General features: G+C 42.2%; 1 protein-coding gene across 4 annotated transcripts in view; it reads left to right on the top strand.

The window, feature by feature from the left end:
* arhgef40 (Rho guanine nucleotide exchange factor (GEF) 40) overlaps window positions 1–22446 on the top strand; it is a 39624-nt gene that overhangs the window by 5738 nt on the left and 11440 nt on the right. For 2 of the 4 annotated variants that reach the window (XM_036957825.1, XM_036957823.1), the window contains exons 2-11: window positions 5791–5880; window positions 6035–6142; window positions 7661–7946; window positions 8181–9480; window positions 14047–14303; window positions 14406–14603; window positions 14805–14919; window positions 15282–15375; window positions 15524–15613; window positions 21786–21902. In XM_036957825.1, coding sequence (XP_036813720.1) covers window positions 5791–5880; window positions 6035–6142; window positions 7661–7946; window positions 8181–9480; window positions 14047–14303; window positions 14406–14603; window positions 14805–14919; window positions 15282–15375; window positions 15524–15613; window positions 21786–21902 — 2655 coding nt within the window. Of the gene's footprint in view, window positions 1–5790; window positions 5881–6034; window positions 6143–7660; window positions 7947–8180; window positions 9481–14046; window positions 14304–14402; window positions 14604–14804; window positions 14920–15281; window positions 15376–15523; window positions 15614–21785; window positions 21903–22446 lie in introns of all 4 variants that reach the window. The other 2 variants (XM_036957824.1, XM_036957826.1) reach the window with 2 other exon arrangements.

The following is a 22446-nucleotide window of genomic DNA, read 5'->3' as shown; positions in this document are numbered from 1 at the left end:
GCTTACCAAGAAGACAGTGAACGTTCCCGAGTGGCCAAGTTACAGTTTTGACTTAAATGTTCTTGAAAATCGATGCCAAGAAGTAAAAATAGATGTCTAGCCATGTTTCCCAACACTTTGACAGAACTTGAAGAATTTTAAAAAGAATAATGGGCTAATATTTCACAATCCAGGTGGGCAAAGCTTTTAGAGACTTACCTAAGACGATTCACAGCTGCAATCGCTGCCAAAGGTGTCTCTAACATGCACTGACTCAGGGGGCGAATACATATCCAGTCGAGGTATATTAGTGTTTCCATTCATCTTTAAAAAGTGTTAGAATTGTTCTTCCAGAGTATTTTTGTGTAGATTGTTGATAGAAAATGACAAGTAAATCCCTTTTAATCCTACTTTGTTAACACAATAAAATGGGAAGAAGTCCAAGGGGGTGAATACTTACTGTGTGATACTACTGCTCATTCAGCGATCCACCTTCACAGTGTGGAGTATGCCGATATTATGCAGATTATGCAGAGTGTGGAGTAAGGATGCAGATTATGCAGCGCGTGGAGTAAGTATGCAGATATCATGCAGATTATGCAGCGCGTGGAGTAAGTATGCAGATATCATGCAGATTATGCAGCGCGTGGAGTAAGTATGCAGATATCATGCAGATTATGCAGAGCGTGGAGTAAGTATGCAGATATCATGCAGATTATGCAGAGCGTGGAGTAAGTATGCAGATATCATGCAGATTATGCAGCGCGTGGAGTAAGTATGCAGATATCATGCAGATTATGCAGAGCGTGGAGTAAGTATGCAGATATTATGCAGAGCGTTGAGTAAGTATGCAGATATTATGCAGAGTGTGGAGTAAGTATGTAGATATTATGCAGATTGTGCAGAGCATGGAGTAAGTATGCAGATATTTGGAATATGTAGCTAGAATGTACCGTATCTAAACTGGGACTGGCATTATTTGAATTGGGAGCTTACTCTTATTTGAAGTGCACTTCTCAGGAGTAGTCAGCAGGAGGTCGTAGACTCTGTACCCTTTAACAGCATTTATCTCTACCTAGAGCGCAACTGATTAGTGACTGATTTAACTTGGTCCCAGACCTGTTTGTACTATCTTGCCAAGACAATAGTATGGTAAATGTCATGCAAAACAGCTCAAACAGATCTGGGACCAGGCTAGTGTTGATATATAATCAATCTTCAACCAATTACTCCTATAGACTCCCCAAGGTCATATTACAGATGATGCATGAACTCTAGTTAGAGTAATCAATGGTTGGAATCACCTACAGTAAATAATTTGGCTCTGCAGCTTGAATAGTTACTTAGGGCTGTTTATCTTATTAAGTCCTGACCTGGGCTAAGTAGAATCATTCATGCCACTGACCCCGAACAACATCTGCTGACCTCTTAGTTAGATTAATTTCAAGTGTAGAAAAAGTTATTTTGTGTAAAACAGTTCGTACTGTGCTCTAGCTCTGTTCTCTCTCTATAGCTCTCTTTCTTATTCTGGTTCTCATCCTCTCTCTCTCTCTTCCTCTCTGTATCCTCTCTCTCTCTCTCTCTCTCCCTCTCTCTTTCTCTCTCTCTCTCTGCCTCTTATTTGACTGTTAGTCCACTTCCAATTCTTTTGGCCACATTCTTTCACAGTTTGTTTTTCTTTCCCTCCCTCCATCCCCCCTTTTCCAATCTTTCCCCCCTCTCTCTCCCAGAAACCCCCTCCCGGCCCTCTCTCCCCAGCCGTCCTTTTATTTTTCCACACACTTGTTTTACCATTCCTCCTTTCTCTCTTTCTTTCTCAGTCTTTCTTTACCCATCAACATAAGTATTTTCTAGAAGCTCGGCACAATATGCTTTCTGTGAGGGGGATCTCACCATAATTATTGTCAGATGACTGAGAGATTATGAGAGCGGGAGAAAGAAAGTAGGAGAGAGGAATTGGGAGAGTATGGAGAATGGAGGGAAAATGATGAAAGAAGAGCGGTAGAAGAGGAAACATGGAGAGAGGGAGGGAGGGAGGTAGGAAGAGAGAAAAAAAGGTTATGGGTCGCCATGCCGACAGTCCTGTATAAAAATAAACAGTGTGCTGCTAGCTCTCTACTCTGTCACCCTCCACCTCTCTGGCAGACCTATCGTGTGTGTGCATGTGCCTCTGTGTGCATGTGCGTGTATACGTGGATGAGTGTGCAAGTGCGTGTGTGTGCATGTGCCCGTGTGAGTGTGTGCGTGTGCGTGCGTGTGTGTGTGTGTGAGAGAGAGAGAGAGAATGAGCAAGACTGAGTTAGTGAATAGGAGTGGGAGCCCAATCTGTGCACTATATACAGTACTAGTCAAAAGTTTGGACACACCTACTCATTCAAGGGTTTTTCTTTATTTGTACTATTTTCGACATTGTAAAATAATAGTGAAGACATCGAAACTATTAAATAACACATATGGAATCATGTAGTTACCAAAAAAATGTTAAACAAATCAAAATATATTTAATATTTTAGATTCTTCAAAGTAGCCAACCCCACACTCTTGGCATTCTCTCAACCAGTTTCACCTGGAATGCTTTTCCAACAGTCTTGAAGGAGTGCCCACATATGCTGAGCACTTGTTGACTGCTTTTCTTTCACTCTGCCGTCCGACCCATCCCAACCCATCTCAATTGGGTTGAGGTCGGGTGATTGTGGACGCCAGGTCATCTGATGCAGCACTCCATCACTCTCCTTCTTGGTCAAATAGCCCTTACACAGCCTGGAGGTGTGTTGGGTCATTGTCTTGTTGAAAAACAAATGATGGTCCCACTAAGCGCAAACCAGATGGGATGGAGTGTCACTGCAAAATGCTGTGGTAGCCATGCTGGTTAAGTGTGCCTTGAATTCTAAATAAATCACTGACAGTGTCACAGGAAAAGCACACCCACACCATCACACCTCCTCCTCCATGCTTCACGGTGGTAACCACACATGCAGAGATCATCCGTTCACCTACTCTGCGTCTCACAAAGACACGGCGGTTGGTACTAAAATTCTCAAATTTGGACTCATCAGACCAAAGGACAGATTTCCACCGGTCTAATGTCCATTGCTCGTGTTTCTTGGCCCAAGCAAGTCTCTTCTTATTATTGGTGTCCTTTAGTAGTGGTTTCTTTGCAGAAATTCGACCATGAAGGCCTGATTCACGCAGTATCCTCTGAACAGTTGATGTTGAGATGTGTCTGTTACTTGAACTATTTTGAAGCATTTATTTGGACTGCAATGAGTCTGGTAACTCTAATGAACTTCTCCTCTGCAGCAACGGTAACTCTGGGTCTTCCTTTCCTGTGGCGGTCCTCATGAGAGCCAGATTCATCACAGCGCTTGATGTTTTTTGCGACTGCACTTGAAGATACTTTCAAAGTTCTTGAAATGTTCCTGATTGACTGACCTTCATGTCTTAAAACTGCTTTGGGACACGGGGCAGTATTTATCACGTCCGGATGAAAAGCCTGCCCAGAGTAAACTGCCTGCTACTCAGGCCCAGAAGGTAGGATATGTTAGTAGATTTGGATAGAAAATACTCTGAAGTTTCTAAAACTGTTTGAATGATGTCTGTGAGTATAACAGAACTCATATGGCAGGCGAAAACCTGAGAAAAATCCAACCAGGAAGTGGGAAATATGAAGTTTGTAGTTTTTCAAGTGATTGCCTATCCAATATACAGTGTAAATGGGGTCATATACTTCCTAAGGCTTCCACTAGATGTCAACAGTCTTTAGAACGTTGTTTCAGGCTTCTATTGTGAAAGGAAAGCGAATAAGAGCTGTTTGAACCAGGGGTCTGGCAGAAAGCCGTGAGCACGAGCTCCGTTCCCTTTCATTTCTAAAGACAAAGGAATTGTCCGGTTGGAATATTATTAAAGATTTATGATAAAAACATCCTAAAGATTGATTATATACATCGTTTGACATGTTTCTACGAACTGTAATGGAACTTTTTTTACTTTTCGTCTGAACTTAGTGCCCACGATTGGTGAACCTAGCGCGCGAACAAAAAGGAGGTATTTGGACATAAAGATTAACTTTATCAAACAAATCAAACATTTATTGTGGAACTGGGATTCCTGGGAGTGCATTCCGATTTGTATTTGTATTTATTTCACCTTTATTTAACCAGGTAGGATAGTTGAGAACAAGTTCTCATTTGCAATTGCGACCTGGCCAAGATAAAGCGTAGCAATTCGACACATACAACGACACAGAGTTACACATGGAATAAACAAAACATACAGTCAATAATACAGTAGAACAAAAGAAAACAAAAAGTCTATATACAATGAGTGCAAATGAGGTAAGTTAAGGAAATAAATAGGCCATGATGGCAAAGTAATTACAATATAGCAATTAAACACTGGAATGGTAGATCGGCAGAACAAGATGAAGATCATCAAAGGTAAGTGAATATTTATAACGCTATTCCTTACTTTTACTGACTCCGTAACACGGCGGGTATGGCTTTTTTTGGTGGCTGAGCGCTGTACTCAGATTATTACATGGTGTGCTTTCGCTGTAAAGCTTTTTTGAAATCTGACACAGCAGTTGCATTAAGGAGAAGTTTATCTTTAATTCTATATGTAACACTTGTATTTTTCATCAAAGTTTATGATGAGTATTTCTGTAAATTGATGTGGCTCTCTGCAAATTCGCCAGATGTTTTTGAGGCAAAACAATACTGAACATAACGCCCCAATGTAAAGATTGAGATTTTTGGATATAAATATGAACTTTATCGAATAAAACATACATGTATTGTGTAACTGGAAGTCCTATGAGTGCCATATGATGAAGATCATCAAAGGTTAGTGATTAATTATATCTCTATTTCTGATTTTTGTGACTCCTCTCTTTGGCTGGAAAATGGCTGTATATTTTTTGTGACTAGACGCTGTCCTCAGATAATCGCAATGTATGCTTTCGCCGTAAAGCCTTTTTGAAATCGGACACTGTGGTTGGATTAACAAGAAGTTTATCTTTAAAATGGTGTTTAATACTTGTATGTTTGAGGAATTTTAATTATGAGATTTCTGTTGTTTGAATTTGGCGCCCTGCAATTTCACTGACTGTTGTCGAGGTGGGACACTAGCGTCCCACATATCCCAGAGAGGTTAAAGTAATGATGGACTGTCGTTTCTCTTTGCTTATTTTAGCTGCTCTTGCTATGATATGAACTTTTAACAAGGCACACCTGTTAATTGAAACGCATTCCAGGTGACTACCTCATGAAGCTGGTTAAGAGAATGCCACGAGTGTGCAAACTTGTCATCAAGGCAAAGGGTGGCTACTTTGAAGAATCTCAAATATAAAATATGTTTTGATTTGTTTAACTCTTTTTGTTTGTTACTACATGATTCCATGTGTGTTATTTTATTGTTTTGATGTCTTCACTATCATTCTTCAATGTAGAAAATAGGAAAAATAAAGAAATACCCTGGAATGAGTAGGTGTGTCCAAACTTTTGACTGGTACTGTAATACACTATAGGGAATATATAGGGAATAGGGTGCCATTTGGGGCTCAGCTCTAGCTGGAACTCCAGGAATTGTTTGACACTCCCCAGACCATGCAACAGGAAGTTGTGTGTGTGTATGTTTTTTGTGCGTGTGTTTGTGTGTGCGCATTTGTGAGTGGGACAAGCCAGCTGTTTAACACAAACACAGACATAGCAGCAGCCTTTCAATGTCCGGTTATGGATTAACTCTCTCTCTCTCTCTCTCTCTCTCTCTCTCTCTCTCTCTCTCTCTCTCTCTCTCTCTCTCTCTCTCTCTCAGGGCTCAGAGGCAGTGGAAGATTGTGTGCAGGGGGCTCTCTCGTCCCTCTACCCCCCCTTCGAGAGCACAGCCCCACCTCTCCTCTCTCAGGTAAACACACACGCACGCACGCACACACACACACACACACACACACATACACACACAGATGTTTACATGTTTGCTTATACATGTGTGCTTACGTGTGTGTGTGTGTGTGTGTGTGTGTGTGTGTGTGTGTGTGTGTGTTTGCCTATCTGTGCAGGTTTTCTCTGTGTTAGAGTCGACTTATCAGCATGACAGTCTGAGGTACCTGCTGGATTACTTCATCCCAGCAAAACACCTTCTTCACAAATTACAGCAGCATGCCTGTGTGAGTACACAAACACAAACACACACACACACACACACACACACACACACACACACACACACACACAAGCAAGCAAGCTCACGCGCCACTCCCCACAACGTAACAACATCTACTGTATTTGTAAACATGTAAACATACACACACATGCACGCCTGCACATTGTCGCCCACTTTAGTCTCCGTAACTCCCTCTCTCACAAATGCACAAATAAACAGACCTGGACACATTTTTTCTTTCACACACACATTGGGGAACATTCTCCCACATTGTGATTTTCACACACGCACTCAAAGTGGTCTCTGTTTTCATTGTCGCTCGTTGAAGCAGCCTGGGACGGGAGTAGAAGCATGAGTCATGGTAATAATTCTTTCCATATGTGACTGCTGTGCACTGGGAGAGAGGGAGGGGGAGGAAGAGGAGAAAGAGAGAGAGAGATGGGGGTTGGGAGCCGGCCCAGGGTGTGGGGGAGTGAGGGAGAGAATGGACAGGGAGGCAGTCATTTCACTGTGGGAAAGTGTGTGTGCGAGTTGCCGACTAGAGAGAACTGATTGAGAAATGGGGGGGAAGGAGAGTGGGGCAGAACACTGGGGTACATTGAAGGAGAAAGAGGAGGAAAGAGTGTGTGTGGGTGATGGGGGGTAGATAGAGAGACAGAAAAACATGAGTGAGGGATTGATACTCAAAACAGAGGAATGCAGAAGTTATGTTATATGTGGGGGTTGGGGAGATGTGGGGGTCTATGTTGAGAATAAGAGTTTCCAATGACAATGAACAGAATAGGACAGAATGGGAGAGAGTAAGAAATAGAGTGAGAGAGAGAGAGTGAGAGAGATGCAGAAAGAGGGGGCAGCAGGGCCAGGAATATAATTTGATAATGGTCTCGTGAGTCGGGGAACATTGGATGAATCAAAGCAGAGGGGGGAGGGAGAGGGCACATGTCATTGGCTAATTGGGGAATGAGAACAGCTAAGGGATTCTAACAGAGTTTAGTCCTCACAGCATGACACACAGAGAGGAAGGGAAGGAAGAGCAGAGAATAAGGTAGGTAGGTAGGTACAGAATAGTTTTACATCTGTTGTGGTGCAGTTTATGGGGTATTGACACTCTCGTGGGAGGCAGTGCTGGTTTCTTTAGGTATTTCATAGTAGTTCTTTGGCTCTCTCTCAGAATCTCTGTGATGTGACTCGTCTCTGACTCTCTCATGCCTGTTTCACTGTGACTCTGTTTTGCTCTGTTCCTGTCTCGGTCTTGGTTGCTGGTCAGTGTCCGCCCTGTTTTAATTCTCCTTCCAGATATTCTGACTATACATCAATATGTTACTGACTCATTCTCTCTCTCTCTCTCTCTCTCTCTCTCTCTCTCTCTCTCTCTCTCTCTCTCTCTCTCTCTCTCTCTCTCTCTCTCTCTCTCTCTCTCTCTCTCTCTCTCTCTCTCTCTCTCTCTCTCTCTCTCTCTCTCTCTCTCTCTCTCTCTCTCTCTCTCTCTCTCTCTCTCTCTCTCTCCCTATCTCTCTTCCAGTCTCAGTATCTGGGTTGTCTGTTCCTCCACTCCGGTTGGCCCCTCTGCCTCGGGGAGAAGGTTGTGGTCCAGCTCTCTACTCTGGACTGGAGGCTGCTGCGCAGTACCGACTTCTACTTGCAGGTGGTTCCCTTCTCCACACGCTGCCCCCGCCTGGCCCTCAAGTGTTTGGCCCCCGGGGGCCGCAACGTCCAGGAGGTCCTGGTGCCCGAGTCACAGCACCCCCTGGTGTTCACTACAGAGTGGCTGCACAGTGTCAACAAGGAGAGGGGCTACAAAAGAGAAGGTGAGAGATGCAGGGAAGGAAGGGAGGGAGGAAACAAGGGAGTGTGGGAAAGGAGAAAGGAGTTGACGTAAGAGAGTGTATGAATTTCTCTGTCTGTCCCTTTCCTCTCTCTCCATCCTTCCCTCTCCCCCTCTCTTACCCTCCCTCTCTCCGGCGCTCCCTTTTTCTCACTCCTTTCTCCTATCTTTCCCCTATTTCTCCTTCCTTCCTCTCATTCCTCCCTCTCTTTCTCAGGAGGTGGAGGGTTAGATACGTGTCTGGTCAGTACGTGTGACGGGGTGGTCCGCCTACCGTGGGAGGAGGTGGTCTACCCCAAGTTCATCCATAACCCATCGGACGACCTGACTACCATGGCTGACCACCCAACCTCTGTCTCCGACCACACCACCGACCTCACCCCGGTGGTGGGCCTCGGCCTGGGTGGCTGGGGGGGCTCCTCCTCTGGAGAACCAGACTCCTGTTCCTGGGACGAAGAAGACGATGACCTACCTCCAGACAGTGTAGATGCAGAGGCCGTTCTACCCCGCCGACGGTGCAGCGAGGACGGGTTAGGGAGGACGACGAGGCATCACCAAATGGCTGGTGATGGGGACTACGTGGAGCTCCTGGAGCCCAGGGGGGGTCCGGACGGCGGCGCAGACCCCAGGCAGAGGTACCTGGAGATGCATGGGATCTGTAAGACCAAGACCCTGCCGCTGTGTAGGAGGAGCAAGGCTATCAAGCTCCGCAGAGGGAAGGCCTGGGGGTACGGGCGACTGGACGCAGCCGGGGGCAGTAGGGGCGTCCTGGGGGGTAAGAGGGACTCTGTGACCCACCGGGGGGACTGGTTACCCCCCCGCCCCCTGCCTAGAGTTATCGATGTAGGCCGAGCGAGACGGTCTGAGTCATACCCCTCCTCGCTTCAGAACTCTGACGAAGGGGAGAAACAGGCCCTCGGAAACGACCCAGAAGGCCTAGGAAGCCAGGGGCTGTATTTTGATGGTCCGTCCAAGGAGAGGAGGCCCGGGGTGGGCAGGGAGACGGAGGGCAGTGGGTGTAACGTTACACAACCATGCAGGGACAGCCATGGAAGTAACAGTTTGGTAGCGAGCAAGACAACAAATCCCAAAGCAGTGCACGTTGTAGAGAGCCAATCGGATCAAAGCTCTCGCTCTGAATCTGTGTTTGAGGAAGCTGATAAGTCACTGAGTGGAGACAGCGACACCATGCCCACTACAGACACACGAGGAAGTGGGGAGAATGCGGCGAGGCCATTGATTGATATTCCAGGAAATGGGGAGAATGTGGACAGCCCGTTAGCAGATGGATCTGAAACCCAGAAAGGAAGACATTCCACTAGTGACTCTTGTGTACCAGACAAAACAGCAGACTCGACAGAACACAGAGGGACGGAACGTTCTCTCTCTCGACCCGGTACTGACGCTGACCCAAAGGGAGCAACAACTCCAGAAGAGAGGGCCGAAGGAAAGACGGAGGAGATAGGAGGGTGTCCTAGAGGAAAGGAAGTAAAAACGAGAGGATTCAGGGCACCCAGGTAACTTCATAACTTCTTATAAAGATGCTTAATTTGTAACTTGGGAGGTGTCGGAACAAAAAGTGAGCCGAGAGGGTGCTCTGAGATACCGTAACACTTGAAAAAAAAGATCACCTTTATACTAAAGCAATAATAAAGCATGGCATGCGTTATCGTTGCTTTTGCGTGCTGACATAGAGCAGCAGAGTAGATGCGCTTGCAGAAGTTGCACACGTGGGAAAATGTGGCCCATTTTAGATGACTGGCGACATTATCAGAATCTTTTTTTAAATACCTCACAAACGATCAAAATGGCAGGCTACTTTGACACTCACAAACTGAGAATTTTGAGATCATTTAAAAACGACCCTGTCTTCAATCCATCAATAGTCTAGGCCTAGGTGTGTGGATCAACATATTGTACAATATGAGGAGGAAATGATAGTCCTAAAAAAAAAATCCAGTTTCACTCAATCACTGATACGCAGCTCACTCACCTGCGTGTTTTACTTTGTAAAACAATGCTGTTCGCTCAACAGGTCTATTTGGAAATGAATAACACATTTTGTACCCTATAGACCAGTGGCCATCAGTGCCATTTAATATGTTTTATTTTATTTGCATGGCCTTATTTCTATTACAGCATATTGGATGACTGTCATTCATATTCCATTCACCCAGTTCAATGTAACATCGAGAGGTTTAGCCTACTACATTTCCTATACCCATCATGATGTTGCTACAACCTAGCTTACGAATGAAAGTTTAAAACATAGTTTGAAAGAAAAATGTGAGTGATCAAGGGGACAGATACTGTCTTGCACACTCTTGCCTGCATCTAGCTGATCTAGGGCGTAATCATTAGTCCAGTTGCAGACGTTTTTATTGGACAAATTCAGGTATGTTTATCCCGTTTCATTCAGTTTGCTTCCATTTGAGAAACATTTTTCAACAGAATCGGTGGAATGAATACACCTCTGATCACACACAAACACAGTTCCCTTTCATAGCAGCCACATACAAACATCATGATCACTTTGCTTGTTGTATAATTCCATCCCGCATCTACGCACTCTCCTCCTCTCACCTTTTCCCTTCACTTGTGGACTTCAGTGCACAATACAACAGCTGTCTATGACCAGGCGAAAACCTTTTCCAAGTTTCGTATCATAACCGCAATCCGCTACACACAGCCTACAGTTGAAGTCAGAAGTTTACATACACCTTAGCCAAGTATATTTAAACTCAGTTTTTTCACAATTCCTGACATTTAATCCTTGTAAAAAATTCCCTGTTTTATGTCAGTTAGGATCACCACTGTATTTCAAGAATGTGAAATGTCAGAATAATAGTAGAGAGAATGATTTATTTCAGCTTTTATTTCTTTCATCACATTCCCAGTGGGTCAGAAGTTTACATACAATCAATTAGTATTTGGTAGCATTGCCTTTAAATTGTTTAACTTTGGTCAAACGTTTCGGGTAGCCTTCCACAAGCTTCCCACAATAAGTTGGGGGAATTTTGGCCCATTCCTCCTGACAGAGCTGGTGTAACTGAGTCAGGTTTGTAGGCCTCCTTGCTCCCGCACGCTTTTTCAGTTCTGCCCACAAATATTTTATGGGATTGAGGTCAGGGCTTTGTGATGGCCACTCCAATACCTTGACTTTGTTGTACTTAAGCCATTTTGCCACAATTTTGGAAGTATGCTTGGGGTCAATGTCCATTTGGAAGACCCATTTGCGACCAAGCTTTAACTTCCTGACTGATGTCTTGAGATGTTGCTTCAATGTATCCACATAATTTTCGTTCCTCATGAAGCCATCTATTTTGTGAAGTGCACTAATCCCTCCTGCAGCAAAGCACCCCCACAACATGATTTTGCCATCCCCATGCTTCACGGTTGGGATGGTGTTCTTCGGCTTGCCAAGCCTCCCCCTTTTTCCACCAAACATAACGATGGTCACTCTGGCCAGTTCTATTTTTTTGTTTCATCAGACCAGAGGACATCCAAAAAGTATGATCTTTGTCCCCATGTGCAGTTGCAAACTGTAATCTGGCTTTTTTTATGGCGGTTTAGGAGCAGTGGCTTCTTCCTTGCTGAGCGGCCTTTCAGGTTATGTCGATATAGGACTTGTTTTGCTGTGGATATAGATACTTTTGTACCTGTTTCCTCCAGCATCTTCAGAAGGTCCTTTGCTGTTGTTCTGCGATTGATTTGCACTTTTCGCACCAAAGTACTTTCATCTCTAGGAGACAGAACGCGTCTCCTTCCTGAGCGGTATGACGGCTGCGTGGTCCCATGGTGTTTATACTTGCATACTATTGTTTGTACAGATGAACGTGGTACCTTCAGGCGTTTGGAAATAGCTCCCAAGGGTGAACCAGACACTGAGTTTGAAGGTAGGCCTTGAAGTACATCCACAGGTACACCTCCAATTGACTCAAATGATGTCAATTAGCCTATCAGAAGCTTCTAAAGCCATGACATAATTTTCTGGAATTTTCCAAGTTGTTTAAGGCACAGTCAACTTAGTGATTGTAAACTTCTGACCCACTGGAATTGTGATACAGTGAATTATAAGTGAAATAATCTGTGTTATTGCACAAATTATGATGAATTTGTGTCATGCACAAATTAGATATCCTAACCGACTTGCCAAAACTATAGTTGGTTAACAATACATTTGTGGAGTGGTTGAAAAACGAGTTTTAATGACTCCAACCTAAGTGTATATTAACTTCCGACTTCAACTGTACATCGTTGTCACCATATTATCTAACGTCATAGTTGACATAGCTCCTAGAGCTAACGCGTTAGTCCCCACTAAAATCATGCAGTACAGTGCACAGCAAGCAGTAACATCGGCAAGCCCCGGTGGCAAAAATTTATAAAACCAAAGCTTACCTTGATTTGGAAGAGTTCCAATGTTGGATAGCCATAGCCAGCTAGCTAACATAGCATCACTCTCTGTTTGAGTAGGCTAAACTAGCTAGCTGCTTTCTCTCTCTCTCTCTCTCTTGCTTCTCCTTCATTTTTGAAGAAATTAATTTGTTCAAAACTGTTCAACTTTTGTCTTTCTCTCTCTTTAAGTCAACTACTCACCACTTGTTATCCGATGCGGTGCTATCTAGTTGTAGCTAATGCTTTCAGTACTAGATTTATTATTTTATCCTTTGTTTGGGTGGACATCATGTCAGTTAATGCTGCAAGAGCTCTGATAGGTTTGAGGACATTCTCATAATTAATGTGTAAGTCTATGTAAAGGGACGAGAATATTGAGCCTCGTAAGGTTTTGAATTGAAGTCAATGTACCCAGAGGAGGACGGAAACTAGCTGTCCTCTGGCTACACCATGGTGCTACCCCAGAGAGTGCTGTTGAGGCTACTGTAGACCTTCATTGCAAAACAGTGTGTTTTAATAAATTATTTGGTGATGTGAATATATTTAGCATAGTTTTATCTAAAAAAAATATAATTTTTTAAATGTTTAAAATGTTTTATTTATCTTAAATTCACTGAGGAGGATGGTCCTTCCCTTTGTCCTCTGAGGAGCCTTCACTGCTACAGACAGATTAGTCTTCTCTTTTCAGCAGAATCCATTTGCTTTCCCACCTGGGTTTCCCGTGATTGTATTTGAAATGTTGATTTGGCTGCATGCTGTTCACTGACAGATTTGACACTTGTTCCTGGCTGTAGGCCTTTGATTGGGCTACACACAATCCACAGCTAGGCCATAAAAAAATATGCTATTGATCCTCTGTGGCTAAATTATAGGCCTACTCCTGGTGTATTATTTGATTTATTTCAATTTATCAGGGGTGCTGCAAAACCTCCAACATCTTTCCTGCTGCTATGATTCTGTAAGGAAATACATGTTTTTAGTAAGCAGGAGAATTACAGAGAAGGCAACTTGAATTAACTATGATTTATTTTATTAGAATTTTTACATTTCAAACAGAGCAAATCATTTTTCATGCCACGAGAGGTACCGCATCCTGGCCAATGGGTTCCGGAATGAAACAGTGAAAAATTGAGAGACCCCAGTTCCTGTTCCGGCAGGATCTGGCTCAAATTAAGCACTGAATGTAATACCGTTTTGTGTGCAGGTACAATTCCTTCACATACGGATATAGTACACTTACGGTCTAATACAGGTGATTTTTGTTGTTGGACATAAAATATTGTAAAATCACCAGGAAATCAGCTCCAAGTGATTTTAATTTAGGAAATATGTTCTCATGTATTACCACACATAAAAAGAGAAACGTATGTGATCGTATCCCAATATAATCAAGGTTTAAAATGTTGATGTTTTTATGAAATACTATATCGTTTTGGGCTTCTTGCTGTCATTTAGTAGTGTGCAAATTATTTATAATTATAATATCATTGTACATAATTTGTACACTACTAAATTAATGTGAATTATTATGTGGATTGTAATTAATAGGATAATATTTTTTTAGAACCTCAATTAGCAACAGGGTGATCAAATTAAGATCCTACATCTGTAGGAATCAACCATAACTATTAACCGCACACTCAGTATTACATCCCTGTATGACATCACTGTATCTTCTCTCTCAGGAGGAAGAGGAAAGGGAGAGGGGGAAAGGGGAAGGCTAAAAGTGGTGGTCGTGGCAACCAGAAGACTCGAGACCAGGCCGGTTCCAAACCACCAAGTAAAACACCTCAGCGTGGTCCCGCCATCTCCCCGACAACCAACCTGCCAATCACTACAACCAACCTATCAGAGGCAACACAGCAGCCTGAGGGGGCGGATAAAGAGGTCACACCAGTCAATGAAGGACAAGAAAAAGCTGAGATTGGGGAAAGTAATACAGGTTAGATTTTAGCTTCTTTTTGAGAAGTTTTAATGTCAATTGGATAAAAAGTATATGGCTAGAATACATTATTCTCATGCCTATTCTTGCTTTTACCAACAGAAAACCAGGTTGTCCAATCAGAAGTCTCACCTGACACAACTACTAGCCAATCAGGCACATCCTTATCTAACCACTCTACAGAGGAGTTAGGGGCAGAGACATCTCCTGACCTATCAAATGGCCTATCACCTAAAGCCCCTCCTCTCCTAAGGGAATTGGACACAGAACTCCTCCAATCAGGAAAGCTGATGTTGACAGGTGGGTCATCTTTTATATCCATCTCATTTACTATCCTTCCATCCCTTTACCCTTACTTTCCTTTTATTCATACTTATCCACCCTTCAACACTCTTGCAATTATCCACTTTCATCCTCTCTCTCTCTCTCTCTCTCTGTCTCTCTTTATCTTATTCTCTCTCTCTCTACCCCCTCCTCCTCCCACCCTCTCTCTGTCTGTAGGTACGGTGGACAGGCTGGGACGGGCTGTGGTTGTCACTGAAACGCACTTACCAGAGGACGGTTGCCGTGCGGACGAGATGGGCCGTGTCTTGGCCTGTTATCACAGGATCACCCGGTAATATTCTGTCACTATGGGAAACTGTCCATATCACAGTCTCGTCTGGGGGACCCTTTATAGCGTAACACTCATAGCACTACTGGCAGCTTCTCTATATAGTGTATTTATTCTAATTAAAAAATGTTTTATGCATTATTGGGAAGGGCACATAAGCAAGCATTTCACTTTTGGTCAACAATTGTGGTTTACAAAGTATGTGACAAATAACATTTTATTTCACCTGATTTTGATTTGAGCTAGCTATGACACTTTATATAGTGGTTTTTATAGTTGTTTTTGACAGAAACTGAAACTCGAAGTTAGGTGTTTCATTTTATTCTGCCTTCACCTCTCCCCCTATCTCTTTCTCCCTCAATCAGCTCTTCTGCTAAAGAGCGAGGCCTAACAGTAATAGTAGACAGTAGACAATCTCCTCCCTCCGCTCTCTGCCTCGCTGCACTGAAACAATTACAGGTGAGAAAGAGTTAAATGTTGAAGTGCTAAGAGTGTTTATACATGTACTGTATGTGTTTATATGTAGACATGTGTTTATGTTGAGAGGGCGTCTCTAATGTGTGTTTGTACGTCTGTGTGTGCGTGTATGTGCGTGCGTGCGTTCCAGGCTGTGGTCCCGGGAGGTCTTGGCTCTGTCCTCATTCTGGTGGAGGAGCAGCAGCAGGAGTCATCTACACACAGTCTAGAAGGAGTAGAGGTGACTACACACACACACACACTTCTCTCGTGTCTCATCAACACAAGCAATTCGCTACACCCACAATAACACTGGCTAAATAAGTTTGAGTGACCAATCCAATTTGATTTGATTTGATTATCACTCCATTTGACCCGTGTCACTTTAATAGAAAATGATGTCATATGTTTTTATAAAATGGACTATCCTTCATCCTCCCTACTCGTCCCTTCAGTGGCAATTGTTGCTGTGGACTATGAAACTATTTTACATCCACGGGCTTATCAACACTAAAGATAACAATTACATTTTAGAAAAACTATGGCAACACTAGCTATCCTCTCATGGAATTTGAAAGGCCTTAATATGTCTATCAAGTGTTTCAGCCGTCTTGATATTCTAGCTATGAACCATATTGACATACAGTAGCAATGCTCCAAGAAACACACCTGCACCAAAAGTACACACATGGAATAGGGAACCTTTGTGATGGACCGCCTCGGTCTTATGTAGCAACATTTGAAATTGTTTTTTTGCATTGGATAAAAGTAGAGACTGCAGTTGAGGAACAATTGGAAAGAAATTCTGCTTTGAAAGTTAATCAAATTGTATCCCCACTTCTGAGAAAATGGCCCTCGAATGTTTTGGTACACCTACTGGAGAGCTTGTCTTTGTCTACACACCCATTCAGCATCGTTCACACCATCTTAAGCCGTAATCATTAAAGAGATGGGTGGGGCTAAGTTTATTTGACACATGCACAGAATACAGAAGGTGTAAACGGTACACTGAATTGGTTACTTGCATAGTAGTTTTTTCAAAAACAGAAAGTGTCCAGGTAAAAATATTTTATAACTATTAGATGACGCTTACCCGACACACTTGTCTAAGTTGATGGGTCATGTGAAGGAAATGCTATAACCACCCCCCAGCCACATCTAGCTGAGTGGATGGGAAACTATTGTCTAGACATGTACACATGTTCATGAAATACAGTAGATGGCCGTAATCACCCCCAGACACACCTGGCTAATGTGATGGGTCATGTAATAATCCGGCCAAAGTGGAGTCTTTTTGTTTAGACATGTAGCTAGCTAGGTAGCTAGCTAGCTAAACAATGAACTGGTATAATCCCAACTCATACTTTTACCAATACAAACATTGTCATAGCTGTAGTATGAATCTGCAGGTAGCTAAAGCTTACAAACTAGCTTGCTAACATTAGGCTATAACTAGCAATGCAAATGGGTTTCTGATTCAAATAATATTACTACACAATTCATACACGTAACGTTAGCTAGCGTGCCAGCAAGCTAATTAACAGTACGCTTTTTATTTATTTATTTTAATTTACCTTTATTTAACTAGGCAAGTCATTTAAGAACAAATTCTTATTTTCAATGACGGCCTAGGGTTAACTGCCTGTTCAGGGGCAGAATGACAGATTTGTCTACACACCCACCATTGTCAGCTCAGGGATTTGAACTTGCAACCTTCCGGTTACTAGTCCAACGCTCTAACCACTAGGCTACCCTGCCGCCCCAACCTGTCTAGGACACTGGTTCCGCTAACGGAAACCCCCAACATTCTGCTGAAAAGGCAGCGCGGGAAATTCAAAAATATTTTTTAGAAATATATTTCACACATTAACTTGCAAGAAAAACACATTTTTGACAAAATTAGAAACTTATCTGAAAATGTAGCTAAACTCTTACCCATATACATGGATGAACACTTCACAGCAGACTGGAACCATTTAACTCTGTTTTGTTTGTAGCTACATCTTGTTTGGCAAGCGTTGTGTCAAGTCACTCCGGGTCACACTGACCGTGGAATGTGCAGAAAGTAGCCCATCACTTTTTCCAACTCATCTGTCGATGGCGCCTGCTAAATTCAGGCCAATAACAAAAAAACTAGGCTCGTAATTTAACAATTTTATTCGTATTTATGGATGGAATACAAGTTCGATATTAAGGCACATGAAAGTATACATATTCCTGAAAAGAATTCTGCAAAAAAAAAAAAACATTTTGATAGAAAAATATGTTTATGTTCAAATGCCTCTCCTGTGAAGTAGTGGTATGTGACATATGTCTAGTTTCCTGAAATGAGTCACATTTGTACAAACTGGAAGCTATTTTGTCAGCCCCCAAAAAACTAAGGGTGTAATCGTAATGATACATAACAAACTCGAAATCATCATCCTTAGTAAAGGCAAAGACCAAGAAGACAGAATCACTTTCCTTAACTGTATCCATAGTGGAAAGAAAATTGCCTTTATTAATCTGTATGCTCCAGAATCATATGATCCTACGTTTTCTGATTCTCTGAACAGCATATTGATCGAATGAACTGAATTCCAACTTGTTATTGGGACAGACATGAATGTCATTCTGGACATGCGGGATACATCTAATAAGACCAACTACAATCCACAGGCCATACAACATTCAGTATACTCTGATTACAACCTCATTGATGCCTGGCGAGCTCTAAACCCTAAAGCAAAAGAGTACACTTTCTATTCAAACAGGCACAAAACATTCTTCCAAATCGATTTTGTACTATTATCTACTCCTCTATCAGACCTTTATTTTCAATTTTCACCGAAAATGACATACCCAAAACGAACTGCCTGTAGCTCAGGACCTGAAGCAAGGATATGCATATTACTGATACCATTTGAAAGGAAACACGGTGAAGTTTGTGGAAATGTGAAATTAATGTAGGCGAATATAACACATCAGATCTGGTAAAAGATAATACAAACAAAAAAAACGTTATTTTCTTTTTTCCATCATCTTTGAAATGCAAGAGAAAGGCCATAATTTAATATTGCAGTTTAGGAGCAATTTAGATTTTGGCCACTAGATGGCAGCAGTGTATGTGCAAAGTTTCAGACTGATCCAGTGAAGCGTTGCAATACATCCGGAATTTTGTATCAAGTCTGCCCAAATGTGCCGAATTTGTCAATTGATACATTTTCAAGTACATAACTATAGGGAAAATTATATGGTAATACAAAATGTATATTTACACACTCCCAGGAAGGTCATACATGATGGAAAATTAGCTTTAACAATATTTACCTTCAGCGGTGAATGTATCAAACCATTTGCCGTAATAAAAGTGTTTTGTTGTTGTGGACTCTCCTCAAACAATAGCATGGTCTTTTTTCAGTGTAATAGCTACTGTAAATTGGACAGTGCAGTTAGATTAACAAGAATTTAAGCTTTCTGCCGATGTAAGACATGTCTATGTCCTGGGAAACTTTCTTGTTTCTAATCACATTAGCACATGTTAGCGCAACCGTCCCGGTGGAAGGACACCGATCCCGTAGAGGTTTTAATCAAGAAAATAGAAATACGACATATGAGCCTGATCATCATGCTTATTACTGCCAGATACACATTTCAGAATCTCCTAAAAGAGACACAATATGGCGCTTTAATGTTTGCTTACTACAAAATCCTACATTCTGTGAACAATTTGAAATTGAATTGAATTAATTTATAATGATTAACAAAAATGCGGTCGATGATCCTCAGATTCTATGTGATGCCATTAAAGGTTTTATTAAAATGTATTTGCATCTGGGCAGAATAAATCCCAATTAAAGAATATATTAGAATTGGAAAAGCTGTTATCGACGTTAGAGCGTGCTCAACAAACACTTTTTTCAGAATAGGGTAGCGACTACTCTCTTCCAAGTTAAAATGTAGCTAAATATATTGATAAGACAGAGAGGAGAGTTTGCCATCCATGGAGTTAGACTCAACCATTACTTCCATGGTAATCGACCCATGGTAATCGACCCATGGTAATCGACCCATAGTAATGGACCCACACAAGCCAGTTTGAGTCCTTTTTTTAAGATATAACTCCCGAGATCCATTACAATTTTTGTAACCAATTAGATCCACTGTTACTTGAAATGATTAACAAAGTTGTTCACAAAGATTCATTTGTAAATATGGCACTAATTTTGCTTTTCTAAAAAAAGGTAAGGAAGTCACCCAGTGCTCTCACTACCACCCTCCATCTTTGATAAACACAGATATTAAACTGTTTTAGAGAATTATGTTGTCCCGTCTCTAAACGTACATACCCAAATTGGTACATCTGGACCAAAGCGGAGTTTATGGGATTTATGGGATATGTGGGACGGTAGCGTCCCACCTCGCCAACAGCCAGTGAAAGTGCGGGGCGCCAAATTCAAAACAACAAAAATCTCATAACTACAATTCCTCAAGCATACAAGTATTTTAAAGATAAAATTCTTGTTAATCCAGCCACAGTGTCTGATTCCAAAAAGGCTTTACAGCGAAAGCACCACAACCGATTATGTTAGGTCACCATCAACTCACAGAAAAACACAGCCATTTTTCCAGCCAAAGAGAGGAGTCACAAAAAGCACAAATAGAGATCAAATTAATCACTAACCTTTGATGATCTTCATCAGATGGCACTCATAGGACTTCATGTTACACAATACATGTATGTTTTGTTCGATAAAGTGCATATTTATATCAAAACATCTCATTTTGCATTGGCGCGTTACGTTCAGTAGTTCTAAAACATCCGGTGAAAGTGCAGAGAGCCACATCAATTTACAGAAATACTCATCATAAATGTTGATGAAAATACAAGTGTTATACATGGAATTAGCGATATACTTCTCCTTAATGCAACTGCTGTGTCAGATTTTTTTTTTAACTTTACGGAAAAAGCAAACCATGCAATAATCTGAGTACAGCGTTCAGGCAACAAAGCAGCCAAAAAGATATCCACCATATTGTGTAGTCAACATTAGTCAGAAATAGCATTATAAATATTCACTTACCTTTGTTGATCTTCATCAGAATGCACTCCCAGGAATCGCAGTTCCACAATAAATGTTTGATTTGTTCTATAAAGTTCATAATTTATGTCCAAATGGCTTCTTTTTTTATGGTAAACAAATGGTAAACAAATCCAAACCCGCGTTCAGGTCCAGCCGAACGTCGGACGAAAAGTTCCGTTACAGCCCGTAGAAACTTGTCAAACTAAGTATAGAGTCAATCTTTAGGATGTTTTTAACATAAATCTTCAATAATGTTCCAACCGGAGAATTCCTATGTCTGTAGAAAAGCAATGGAACGAGAGCTAACTCTCTCGTGACCGTGCGTCAGAGCCTGTTGCACTCTGTCAGACACCTGGCTCAATCCCCTCTCATTCGCCCCCACTTCACAGTAGAAGCCTCAAACAAAGTTCTAAAGACTGTTGACATCTAGTGGAAGTGCAATATGACCCCATTTACACTGTATATTGGAATGGCAAAGAGTTTAAAAACTACAAACCTCGCCTGCCATAGGAGTTATGTTATACTCACAGACATCATTCAAACAGTTTTAGAAACTTCAGAGTGTTTTCTACCCAATACTACTAATAATATGCATATATTAGCATCTGGGACAGAGTAGCAGGCCGTTTACTCTGGGCACCTTATTCATCCAAGCTACTCAATACTGCCCCCCTGTCACAAAGAATTTAAAAAAGGATTATTCTCAGATAACCTCCGTCGTCTATTACATTTCTTACATGCTTTATCAGAGACCAAAGCTCATTGGGAAGTTCTATCTCTCGAGGGGATAAGTGGTGGAGGAGTTGGGGGGGCGGGTGGGTAGACTAACAACCAGCCTGTGTTGCTGGGCGGGGTGGGAATGGGTAGATGCGGAGGGTTGGACGGAGACATGTTGGGCAGGGGGGAATGGGATGGGTAGTTGGAGGTGTAGGCCCACCTCTTTTTGTTTGTATTTATTTATTTATTTTCTTGAGCGGCAGCCTGCAGGTACATATGGTATAAACTGTGTAAAATAATGTGAATATTGTAGCTGTAAACCCCCCCCAACAACAACAAAAATGACAAGGCAAAACAAAAGCACAAAAAAAATGAAGTAGTAATATTTATTGAATTGTACCTTTTTCAAACCACTGCGCCAACCCAAACTTGACTGGCTCAAATATTTTCTTTTCACAAGGTCTTTTTCATCACAGTTCCAGCAACTATGGTCAGTGCGTAACCAGACCTGCTCAGTACAGCTTGATTTGGCCTGGCTCCGTTTGGCTCAGTAGTGTGAACAGTCTTCTAGATCCTGACCCTTTATCACTTCCTTCCCAGAATCTGATGTTCTTTTCTCTGTGTCCTGTGTAGGTGCACACGGTGCGAGGGACAGGGGTCCTTCAGCAGTATATAGACAGGCAGCAGCTGCCCCTGGAGATGGACGGAGACTACAAACATTGCCACTCTGACTGGCTGGCCTTCAGACTGGTGAGAGATGGCGGGAGGGAGGGAGGGAGGAATGGAGTTAAGGTAGAGGAAGGAGAGAGAGAGATGGAATGAGACTACAAACACTGCTGCTATGATTGGCTGGCCTTCAGACTGGTGAGAGGGGAGAGTGAGAGAGAGAGGATGAGATGGGGAGGGGAATGTGTGGATGGAGGGAGGGAGGGAGAGAGAGGGGAAGAGGGGAGAGGGAAGGCAGGGAAAGAGAGAGAAAAAAGTCTGTTCCCAGCATGTCTAGCATTCAGAATGTCAAATTTGAATGTCAAGACTTATAGTCATAAAGTGCAGCCTATTCTTTCTCAAATCAATTCAGATTCCACATGCAGCTAAATCAATACGGCGCTATTGGCATTTTGAATATGAGACTGGACTGATTTGTCTATTCTCATTTATTTAAAATGGAATAGGCTGCACTTTATGACTATAAGTCTTGGCATTCTGTGCTAAACTTGACATTCTGAGTGCTGGACGCACGAGCGCACACACTCACGTATGTTAGCCATGGCATTTGACTTGAATTAAAAACTTA

Source organism: Oncorhynchus mykiss, chromosome 21, assembly GCF_013265735.2.
Source record: "Oncorhynchus mykiss isolate Arlee chromosome 21, USDA_OmykA_1.1, whole genome shotgun sequence".
In the NCBI taxonomy this organism is placed as follows: Eukaryota; Metazoa; Chordata; class Actinopteri; order Salmoniformes; family Salmonidae; genus Oncorhynchus; species Oncorhynchus mykiss.
This window is presented reverse-complemented; position numbering and strand designations above follow the sequence as displayed.